This window comes from Hermetia illucens, chromosome 1 (genome assembly GCF_905115235.1).
Source record: "Hermetia illucens chromosome 1, iHerIll2.2.curated.20191125, whole genome shotgun sequence".
Classification (NCBI taxonomy): domain Eukaryota; kingdom Metazoa; phylum Arthropoda; class Insecta; order Diptera; family Stratiomyidae; genus Hermetia; species Hermetia illucens.
In genome coordinates, this window is record NC_051849.1 from 20,144,039 (window position 1) to 20,156,373 (window position 12,335).

At 41.5% G+C, this 12,335-nt stretch overlaps 1 protein-coding gene across 1 annotated transcript in view; it reads right to left on the bottom strand.

The window, feature by feature from the left end:
* Window positions 1-2,927: 2,927 nt before the first annotated feature.
* The window catches only part of LOC119646408 (pikachurin), a 590,540-nt gene continuing 581,132 nt past the window's right edge, over window positions 2,928-12,335 (bottom strand). The window contains exons 16-17 of the mRNA XM_038046853.1: window positions 11,717-11,820; window positions 2,928-4,575 (exon numbers count right to left, since the gene is read on the bottom strand). Of these exons, the coding sequence (XP_037902781.1) occupies window positions 4,421-4,575; window positions 11,717-11,820 (259 nt within the window). The 3' untranslated portion in view covers window positions 2,928-4,420. The remainder of the gene's footprint in view (window positions 4,576-11,716; window positions 11,821-12,335) is intronic.

Here is a 12,335-nt window from a genome sequence, read left to right on the forward strand (position 1 = left end):
GGCAGTTGTTTTCACTGTGATATAGCCTGGATTTGATAAGAGATTTGAGGAAGTAGAGAACTTGGCGCTGCTGTAGTGGGAACTCGTCGAGAACTCGTCGGCAAGCACGTAGACGACATGGTTGGATTGGATGGATGGACTCAGGGGAGACCACGAATGCGTTTTATTTGGCCACGGTGGAGAGCTTCGACTTTGTTTAAAGTGTAACTGGGGATGTTGAGATTTAGAGGTGTGGAGTATTCTGTTTTCGATCTAGTTAGTGCTCGGAACATGGTGAGGTCTTTTTGTGGGGAAGGTTGAAGTTGAAGTTTGTATGAAATTGGACTATTTCTTTGCTCAGGGTGGACTTAAGTAGTTCCTGGCGGTAGTGTGGGTTTGTGGTTAGGCTGTTGGTGATTTTGACACCCCTTTTGTAAGGGTTGTTGGTCAATTGTTAGTTGGGTGGAGTGCCTTCGAGTCGGGTTAAAGACAATTAGTTGGAATTTGGCTGGGTTGAAATTTAGCTTCAAATCCTTAGCAAGTGTCTTTAATTTGTAAAGGAGAAGCTCCACATTGCGTACAGCGGAGGGGAAGTTTTTGCCATTTGACAAAAGACGACAGTCGTTTGCGAATTGGGAGGGCGCACTGGCTAGGCGCACTTGGGTTTTCCATTCTAGACAGAGGGATTGAAGGACAAGGAAGTTTTGGTAGGATCGTGGTTGTCGGTATAGTTTAAGGGCGTCTATTTTTTTTGTAGAGGGCTACTAGCGAATCATTCCACCAATATTTTGGTATGAAGTTTTTGGGAGCTTCTTTGAATGATACTTTTTACGGACCGAACTGAATGCGGATTCTAATTCATCGGCGGAGGAGCCGACATCAATAATGGATAAGTATAGGTTGCGATTGATTGTAATTTTGGTGCCTGTTGTGTTGTGGCCAACTTAGAAGGTGATGGGGAAGTGGGAGGATTTGGTTGGGTGGAAATCAAGTGTAGTCCAATTCTGGATGAGGGAGGGGTTGTTGGTAATTGTCAGCTCTATTGCCGTCTATGTGTTTTTTGTACTTGTTGGTAGGTTGACCACACGGAAACCGTACTTTTGGGTGGTGTTGAGAATAGTTTTCCCTTTGGAGTTGGACTTTTTGTCGCCCGAGGCTGTGCTATGGGCATTGAAATCGCCAGCGACGATTACTTGAGAATAACGGTTGAAAAAGTTAAGAATGCGATGTAAGTCTCGTCTGAGGTTGGGCATTTTTTGTTCTTGGGAGATGGTAAATGTTAACTGAGGTAATGGAGAGATTGTCCAGGAAGATTTCGACTACCAGGGATTTAACGGATGTATTGAGAGAGAGCTTTCTGAAGCGGTATTTTTTTGTCAATGAAGGTGACTAGGTCACCATGTCTGCCGTCTCGATTTTTGAGAATGATGTGATAGTTGGAAGTTGATAACGAGTCCATGTCAAGGATGGAGGCTACGTTGGAAAAGGGCTGCGTCAATTTTGTAGGAAAGCTGTATTATCTTCATGTTAGCGTTTGGAGGTCTTTAGACGGATATTCAATATGTCTTTGGAGATATGGGCGTGGTTGTAGATGGACTTTAAGTTGTTTATAGTTTGTTTGTCGTCGGGAGAGACGACGTCATAAGCTGTGGTGTTTAGGATTCTCAAGAGCTTTTTATGAATTTTTTCACAAGTGTCGCTGATTTCTCTGAAACCCGGGAGGATTTTGGATATGGGTTTGTCGTGTGAGCGAAGGATGAGCCGGCTTTGGGGTCGATTTTTGGTCCTTGTTGTTTGATGCATTTGATGGTGGGGGAGGTAGAGGAAGGATATTTTGGACTTCCGGGGGGATTTGGTTTAGGGGCTGCCACACTAGTTTTGGTGGCTTGGGAATATGTGAAATTTTTTGTTAAAACTTCGTTAGCAAGGATGGTTGGGTTATTGAATTTGGGTTTTTTTACTTTTGGGTCGATCACAGGGAAGTTGGTGTTATCCTCTGGTAGCAAACTAAGAAGTTCAAATCTGTTGATTGATAATAGAAATTTTTTGGTGGCTTGCTTCCTGGAAGTGTTAGTGAGTGCCATAGTTTTAATGATGTATTTTTGGGTTGCCTTTTTAGGGCAGTCGCCGCGGAGTGCCGTGTGATCACTGTTGTTGCAGAGGATACACAGCGCTGCGTTGCAGGCTGGAGTGCAGGCTGGGGAGGAATCAGATTGAAGGCACCGTTGGAGAGATTTGCACCATTTCTTTGTGTGCCCTAATCTGGCACAATTTGTGTATTGTTTTGCGCAATATTCAACTTTCCGTATACAATAGCCTAGTTTGATTTGGGAGGGTATGGTTGTACTTTGAAAAGCTATTTTCACAGTTCTTGCCTGGGTAGACACTGCAGGGGTTTCCGAGTTATACCAAGAGATTCTTCCAAATCGGACTGTTGGGAGGTCAGTCAGGGTGAGTCGAGGAGAATGTCTCGTATCACACCAACTTTGGCGGTGCTGTTTAGGGGAATGAAGGATGGAGAATGGAGTTATTTGCTTCATATGCATTTTTGAAGCAGATGTTCACCCTTGCCTTGTGTACATCATCCAGAAAATTGCCATTTTAATTTTGTACAATGGCAACGTACTCCAAGTACGAGTGCGCAGCGTTGTATAGGGGGATTAACTTTTTTGGGGAAGTTATTTGAGACGCGTTATCGGCCTGTTGTACAGCTCTATTCGCTGTTTGTAGGAGTTGCAGGAATTGCTTCTTATTTTCCTCTTTGGGGAGGTTGAAGGGGCACACATCTTCGAAACGATTTCTCTCAAAAGAATAAGGGGATTCAGGTTTAGCCTCCTTGTGTGGTTCGTTTATTTTGTCTTCTTGAGACTAGTCTTGCAGAGAATCTGCTGTTTTCTAAAATATTGAGGGGCTGCGGTGTTTCAGGTGTCGGGGGAGATATGGTCTGCGGGAGCAAGATCGGTTGGGAGGGGAATCGTCTATCATTATTTAGTATAAAAATTACCGGACCAAGCGAGATATCCTACTTGCCTTGTGGATCGTTTATGGGAGTTGGCGTCGGTTTATTTAAAAATGGCGGTTTATGTCGCTCACTACACTACACTTCACTACACTTGCCACTAGAATCTCGCGATTACACCTTTCTTCCTCAGAGGACTGGTTTTGAATGACGTTTTGGGTTCAAGTGACGCATGTTTAGTAATTAATCATAAAAAGATGGCGTTATTCATCCGGCTAGCTGTGATGACAATCGTAAATGGTATACGCAAGTTCTTGCACTAAGTGACATTTCATTAAGCGCATCGTAAATACTTCCTATGTGGTGATATACAAATAATCACAGAAAACGAGCATCCTAGCTTATTGCTCTAAATATTCCGTGCCATTTGGGCCTCAGGGTTGAAAAAAAACATCCAAATGAAGCTGAAGGATGAAGGTAGGAGAATTTATGATAAATTTAGTGCCAGATGGCGTTTTTTAAAAACATTAGAAATTGACTATTTTCCTATTTTTTCAAATACTCGTATATATTCACTGTAGAATTGAATGTGTTTCTGTCTCTGTGTAAAAACGTGTTTCTTCACAATATCTTGCATCTCTTCTTTGTAGGTATACCTAAATTGACGTTAAATTAATTTGATATTCACTTAGTCTACAACAGAAATTACTTCATCTTTCTAGGTGGTAGAGTTATGAATACTTCTCTCTTACATTCATTCTCAGCAACAAAACGTTCAAACGTTCATCGTCCTAGTATCCTTCCTTACTTCCAACATTTGCATAAGATCCTATTCTTAATTGTTAATTTTTTTTAAGTGTCCTTTTAGTTTTTTTTTATAGTTTTATTCAGTGTTTTATTAGTTATCATTTTAAAAATTATTTTGATTTATATGTTTCGTACAAAATTGTCGTTCTATACATATTGTTCCTTTGCAGCCCGATCTTTAGTTGATTTTGATATTTAGGTGATAATTTAAGGTAGCTCTCCCATTGTCGTGTTATCTTGTCGTCGGTGTCCTTCTGATAGAAACTTGTTTCGAAATCGTTCAAACGTACTAAACGGACTAGCATACGCTAAGTTGCTATCTTCGCGGAAGGTTGATAGTTATTTTGCTTTACTTTGATTTTATATAAAATTTAATATAAAACAGAATCTATATAGTAGCGTAGTGATATTACATTAATGCTTTGTTTTGCTTCGGATTGATCACAATAGAGAGAAAACCGAACAGTATTTTGTCATTTTTTTTTATAACGCTTCAGTGACTTTTTTTCTGCATTTTCTTTAAATTTTCAATTTCTACAAATTCTAGGTAAAGTAAAAACAAACGATAGAAAAGAACGGTGCTAGTAGAGAAATATAAATCTCGTATTTTTTACAAAACATTTGAAATAAGGAAATATTGTACTAATGTTAGGGAGTTTGTGTTCTAATTGAATTTCAAAGAATTCCAACTTCAACATTGTGTGCTGTTCCCAGTGTTGCTGGATCCAGGGTTAGCTGAACCTCACCGGCCAGGATTATTTCTGATATGCATCCAACGATTCCGGAGAAGTATCGCTGTCGTGTGAAGTACATTACATTGGGCATGCCACCTGCAAATAGAAAGATAGTTTTTCAGAAATGGAATAAAGATAAAGGAACTAACTTATTTCGGACCCTAGATTGTGAATAGAAAAAGCATGGTAAGATTTTCCTATATATTTTGACGCCTTTTTTGCGCCTATCCAAATCGTTGAAAATTTGGTTTTGACTTAAACATTTTCTTTTCCATTACTCCATTTCTAGTTTCTTTATTCTATACCTTAATCACGGATGACCCTTAGCAAAATTCCTTTACAACAGTAGCCCTTTCCCTCTTCCCCTTCTGCCAAATTATTTAAACTGTCATGCTATTGTTACCACCACGGACAACTAGATGGGCTGTGAAGATATTGATTTTTATGACCCATGAGAATCCTAGCGGTGCCCGAACAAGGAGTTCTGGCTCCCAGTTGGCATTATATTTGCTTCCTTGGTAGTGGTCTCGAGAAAGTTCCTTAGTGAACAGTGAACCACTAATGATCGATACATACGATACACACCGTGAGTTCCAGGTTCAGCTAGGCCTAGGTCAGGCCTCAAGAAACCGCAGTAGAGGCTTAATACGACGCGGTAGTAAAGTTAGCATGGAGATAAAAAAAACTGAGGAGATATTGGCGATGGTGAAAAAGTAGGCTGCTTTCTTCGCAGGACGAAAATGCGTCGCCCACCGTAGTGTCCAGCGTAGAAGGCAGCAAGGGTTAAAACACACGACGAGACACCGGGATGCGCACAACCAAATAAAGAAGAAAATTAGCAGTCATGTGACACTCGGAACGGGGATGGTAACCTTAGTAACATGCATTGCTGCTGTTCCGGAAAGAGAACAGAGCAAACCGATGAAACTGGGCAGAAAATAAGCTGAGTGGAAGCGTAATTGATTGTCCTTGTGGAAACCGAAGGGGAAAGACTTGTTAGGAAATGCGTTGCTGTTGTGAAGCATATACGGTCTGCAACGTTCCTCCAGAAAAGCCATAGGAAAGGCATGAACAACGATTTAATGGAGCTGACGGAACTACTGCATTTTCTTCTACTGGCCGACACGGAGGCCAAACAGGAGAGGCAGAAGCAACTGCTCCTCACCGGAGAACACTTCAAGTGTCAAACGGCGCCCAGATAGTCCGTTGCAGAGCAAACTGAGAAAAAGGCGATGCTCCATTTGAAGGAACTTCACCCAGGTAGTCTCCAGGGCAGAAAAGAAGAAGGTGAAATAGGACAAGAGACAAAAATACATCATGCTGTTAGAAAACCATCTGCCTAAAGTTAGGGCGACAACGAAGAAAGACTACTCCGCCAGCATTGATTATTAAGCCGACAGACAGAAAAACTGAAGTGGAAGAGACCATTAAGCGTGAATATCTAGAGGTAACTAATGCCTGGATTGGTATCAAATCTGCGAATTCCCGTGGACAAAAATTCGTCATGGTGGAAAATGCCGAGCAATACCCGAGGAAACTTCTTAACAGCGAGAAGATCAAAATTGATTGGGATAATATGTAGGATACGAATTCGTGCTGTCATAGCTCAGTGTTACAGATGCTTACATTTGGGGGCCTGACGGGGGGCAGATGCGGCCAGGTAGATTATAAATAACATATATGCAGCTAAAAGGAGGGTTGCATTTTCTGCAGGAACGTGATGAGAGCATTATACATACTGCTCGGGACGGTGTCCATTCATCTGGGCGGTGTCCAGTCGTTAGGGCAGAATAGCTAGAATGCGGGTAACATGATCCGCACCTACGACATAACATGCAATCAGTTATGAGTTATTAGCGTAGTTTGCTGCGGAAATAAAAGTTGATCTAGTGCTCATCTGTGAGCTGTATCGGTATGGTATCCCGACTTATAATCTACTGCTGTCATCTGGGTTATGGGCGGTGCTCGCCTTAGGGCCGAAGGGATGGCTTTGTCTGGATTCGGTTTTCGAACTTTCGACGCAGGTTTGATGGCCCCCGCTATCTTGGGCACGGAGGAGCGGATCCTGGCTGGTGCTGACTTATCTCTTATCTGGGTGAAGGAAACGAAGAAATGGCGGCGAGAACTGGGCTCGCAGTTTTAAACACCAAGCCATAACCTACGCGTTTGAATGATTGGTGTTGCTGGTGGACGGGTGGCGAGTTTTAGAAGTCTTCTCGGTAAGCGACTATCAATACACCGCGTTCGAATTGGTCAACGCCAAATCAAGGTCATCAGTCCGCCACTCTTGTTGTGCGTGGAAGGTCGCGAAGGTGAATACCGGAAAATTTTAGCTCTCGGAGCAGGCGGAGCCGCGCTGGAAGGCACTCCTGATGGTGATGGCGCTGCCAGCTATGAACCTGATATTGAGAGTCTGCAGAAGTCTAAAGGGCACCGAGACGTGGCAAACCTTTTATATATTGGCCATACGGTGAAAATTGCGAAGTTCTAGAAGGAGTGCCATAAACTTCGCCGTTTGATACAACGTCTAAACGACCGGGAAGGACTACAGTTATAAGGGTACTCCATAGTGTGATAAAAAAAAGGGAAACTCGCTGCGGCAGGGCCTAGTCGAAGAGGTTGACGGAGATTGGCGGGGACTCAGTTAAAGCTGGTATTCTAGGGGTCTGTAGAAACACTGTATCTCTTACGGATATTGAGGGACAATCTGAGAAATCGCTCCCTGCTGGATGAGATGCTAGAAGGATGAAGTTAAGGATGGGGATTACATCGGCGGTAATGCAGGCATCCATCCTAGGGCGGGCCTCTGCAATGCTTCATAGGATAGTCTGCTAAGACTCGATATAACAGAAGAGTCGCGCCAGGTTGCCTATGCGAATGATTTTGTGGCAGTTGTTGCTAGATGCACTGTTAAATAGGCGTAAAACAGGCTTCACATATTGATGTGCCGAGTAATCAGATGAATGACGGAGCCGATGTAAAAGCCGATCCTCACTAAAAGGAGATTTAGACCTTGCCATCGGCGAATCGATAATCGAGTCAAAGCAACAGTTAAGTATCTTGGATTGACGTTCGAATCGAAGTTGAGCTTTTTCGAGCAAATCAAAGTAGCAGCGGACAAAGCTGCGGTGGGCCGTGAGTTGGCTAATGAAGAACTTACATCTAGCAGGTGACGACTACCAATAAGCATAGGGTAGCCTGTTCTGCTTTACGCCGCGAGGATATGGGCTGATGCTCTTGGCAGAAACGTATAATGTAAACGCCTTGCACAAGTAGAGAGACGCGACCAATCCACTGCCGCTTCTGCCTACTAATTAACATGGCACCTGGCCCGTACGACGACCCAGTTCTGCGTTCAAGGTTGCACAGTACAGAGGTCACTTTTCATGTGCTATTCCCTTATAATACTACATAGAGGAACGGCACGGAAGGGATGTCATTAGCGAAATTGAGGTGTTTGAGGAAAACTGTCATGATCCATTGAAACCCTCCCCCACCTCCGGATAAGACAGCATGGACAAAATCAATGATAACAGAAAGGAATAGGCTGCGCTTGCGGCAGTATGTGCTGTTTTACGTTATATTATATGTGGCTCTGATAGTAAATGTTGGTTTTTCGGAAAAGGCCTGAAGAAAAAGAAGAAAGAGAAATTGATGCTGTTCGAAATTGATGAAGAGCAAATGAAGCGGAAATTTGAACTCAGGACACAGCTCCAAAATGGTGTTAAGGGTGATGCAGGAAACGCCAGAACGCAAAATATAATAGCTTGTTTTAAGTTAATCATCAACTTTTTCCACTCACTGAGAAGGGTCTCAGATTCCACGATTTAATTTATGAATGTGTGGAAGTAGCAGTCCTGCACCGATTGCAGGAGTCACATTTGGCCGCATCGATGGCAAAGAAGACGAGCCAGACCTTGCCTGAGATGAAGCGATGGCGTAGGCCGTAGGCCAGACAGCTTTTAAGAGTACCGTATTGGTGGACCTCGGTGAGAAAGCGGGATGTCTGGAGTTCTTTATTAAGATAACCGGATATCGGTTGTTGCGTCGTTGATGATGATGATCACAAAGATCATTTCACTTTGTTTATAGTAACAGTCCGAATCCATAGCTGATATTCTGGAACTTTTCAAAAAGAGGAATGATCGTTTCATGTCGTATTATCTGAGGCTAAATTTGAACAAATCAGAAGTTTTGACGACTGATCCCAATGAAACGGGCACTAGTGATGTCAAATCCAAAATTTACCGCATTGCTGTTCGAGGTATCGTCCTCTATGGTTTCGAATGCTGGCTACCAAAAGCAATGAATGCTGCCTCGTGGTAATGAAGTCAATGATGTTACGTTTTACCAGTGACGTAATATGCCATGATCACATCCGAAGCGAGGACATTCGCGATCGATATGGGGTTGCATCGATTTTGGAAAAATTGGAAGACCGACTTCTTTGATGGTCACGTCATGCAATTCGTGCTGATGAGAACCCACTCGCAAAAATTGGTTTAGGCGTTGAAGTCAATTGGAAGTCGAACGAAAAGCCAATCGAAACAACACATTGACTCTACCCATATCAGTCGCATGACCAAAAAAAATGGCGTAAACGATCAAGACGAGTCTAGCACGCTACTGCTAGAGACGTCGGTAGTTAAAGTCCCTCACAGGGTCATCGAAAGATCTGTGTCAACCCGCGAGTTCTGTCGTGATGCGGTATACGAATATCCGAGGTTTTTTTGGAAAACAACAACAAAGAACTTTGTCCTAGTCATATTATGACGGCACTTCCTAATTGCGGACGTAGAATTTTTGATACATCACTAGTCAACATGGGTCTTAAAAATTGAGCTGTCAACGTTTGATTAATATAAGGTCCCAAATGAATAAACTTGTCTATTTTTGAATTGACTGAGCTCTGAGTATGCATTCACTTGATGATGGCACATTTGGTGAAAAACTGATGTGGCCCATGGACTTCAAGGTTTGGACAAAGCACCCAAGTTCCGAAAAAATAACGGACGGTTTGGCCGAGCTTCCAACATGCTGGTTCCAGGACAGAGATGGGGTAGTGTTTTTTGAGTTGCATCTGCGCTAGATAAAACCGCATGATATTAAATCCTTTTAGGGGCAATGAAAATTGTCAAAAATCAATTTTAATTTTGAGGATCCTTTTCTCGGTTCAACTATTATAGAAAAGCCAGTCAGTGCACTATGAAGACACAACGACTGTTAGGTGTCAAACTAAAATACAATCCGTCGGTATTTTTTATAGTTTAGATAGTGCATTGCGGCTGGGATGACTCAAGGCTCAAGAGGAAGTCGAATTGTTTATTTCTTGCCTTTTTTTGTGTGCAATATAGCCGTTATTTTAGTTTTCACTAAGAAAGAGTTAGCATTGGGTCGCAATCTTAAGTGGTTTAAGTCAAGTTGTAGATTAGGACCCGAAAAGTAGCTATAAGGTCTGATTGACTACGCTGTTATTGTCCCAACGAGTAGCGACGAACATGATGCACTTGAGCTTCGACAAAGACGGGGGAGATAGAAGCTCGAAGAAGTACTTCAGCACGTTCAGAATTCTATCATTTCCCTTGAAGTGTCACCTCTTATTGGTGAAATCGCGCTATATCGAAGTAGAATCTCGGAGCAGTTCAAAGTCGAAACGCGATCTGCCATTATACGGGGCGGGTGCTAGCAGATCTGTCAACGAGAAGGCGAAAGTACCGGCAGGACTTTAGGAAAGGGCGCAGCTTCAGCACAGGCTATGCCTTTCAAAGGAATATATTATCCCAGAATGGTCGAACTAGAAAATTGCAAGCTTTTCGGAAAGACCTGGGGAGAGCTAAAGTACTTTTCACCGAAGGAGATAAGAATGTTAAAAGCGATTGGGGGAAGGATTTCAGGATGCAGCCAATAACGAAAACAAACTTTGATTTGGTCCTGTTTGACTTGGCAAGTGAATTTTCGTTAGGGCGAATTACGTGACCATCGAATACGCCACCCTCGCAATCTTTCCACGATCGGTACAAAACCATATCGATCGGCGATATCCTCATTTCGGATTTCAAAACGGGTCACGCCACTCGTCCAACGCAACATCTTCGTCTCCATTACCGCAAGACACAGTTCATTGACTTTTATAGTCGGCCAACACTCAGAACCATAGAGAACGACAGGACGGACGATCTTTAATCTAAGTTACTGTTTATATACAACAACTTCAAGTCTGGAATTTTGCAAAGTTCTCAATATTTAGGTCTATTATTCTATCCTTCATGTATAATAATTGTTATCCCTAATTTGTTTTAATATGGCGAATTTGCGAGAATAACTTTCAATGGGATGCATTCTTGCGCTACAAAATAAAAAATCCTTGATAAAGGTTGAATATTCACCAATCAGTTTTCGGTTTGTTTGGAAATCAATTGCCACTTTCCCTATTACCAAATTGGGTATTGCTAAACCTTTCCCTCCTCTAAAGACCAACCAGCAATACAATGAATTTTCCGCCCCAAAATTAATCCCTTTTTCAATTTACCACTTTCTAGTAATTCCGGAAGTTTTTCGAATTTTGTGACGAGAATATTGAATTGAATTGCATGTTACACACTCTGACATATCCATATCCTGTACCGGTAAAACTTTTCCAATTAAATACTTTCAAAATCTCAAATTATGTTTAGAAAAAGATTTATTTTTACAGAAAATTTTTCGTACAGGATATGATGCTACGATGGGAGTATGCTAGGAAAGGGCAAGTGAAGGGCCCCATCTGATATAGGAATATGCGTATTTGATTAAACTCATTAGAAATGAAACTATTGAAATCCCTATCAAAACTATCAAAGGATTAGAAGTTTGCTACGGGTAGCGAAGTAATTCATGAAGATGTAGAAAGGAATCCAGTCATGTGAATAATGGAAGGTCTGGGGTGTAAGACGTTGAAATTAATGTTAGTGTTAGGAATTGCTATTGTTCTGCCAAGTATGGCTTGAAAGTTTAAGGATTAGACTGTTTGCTATAAATATTTAGGAAAGATATTACAGAGGCTTTGTATTTGGTGAATTATGTAGTTTCATTCAAAGGAAATTGAATCTAAATATCAACTTGAAATTGTTTGTCTATAATCTAAATTGTATCTTAGAAAACTATATGAAATCGATGAGGTGGTTTGTTGATGCATTTCTTGACATGTGTCAAAATATTCTTAAATGCAAAATAAAATTCTCGATTAAAGGATACTTACCAACATAAAGGCCTGTATCTGTGTTAAGTTGTGCTAATTTTCCTGGTGAACGTTCAACTACTGATTTACGACCATCTACCTCTAAGGAGCCTTCTTGGAGTTTTCTGGAAAATATTTGAAATAAATTATTAATAAATTACCTTATTATATTAAAATATATCCGGGGAATCAATAAAGAAAATAATAATAATTTTATATGCCTGCTGAAGAAATATGGGTAAATTATAAAAGTGATACCACCTTACAGTGTATTATCACATTACTATTACATCGCCAAACATTACAACATCACATGACATTGCAACATGACATCGCTACGTCATCACCCACTTGAGATGTGACGATGGTATTACTCTTCTGATAAGTAATGTTTAGTGATGACTGTGGCGATGTGATATCACATTACAAGACATCACTAAACATCGCCGTTGTACATAGGACTATTGCCTTCTTTTCTTAGGTGAGAGGTTCATTCATTCATTCTTACTGGATGCTGCCCTATATTCCACGCTATAGTGTAAAAATGCAGGCAAATGCCATCTCAGTGATAAGTAATATTTGGTATTATCGCTGCCGATAATGGGGTGTGATACTGATTACATAACATCACATATACGCT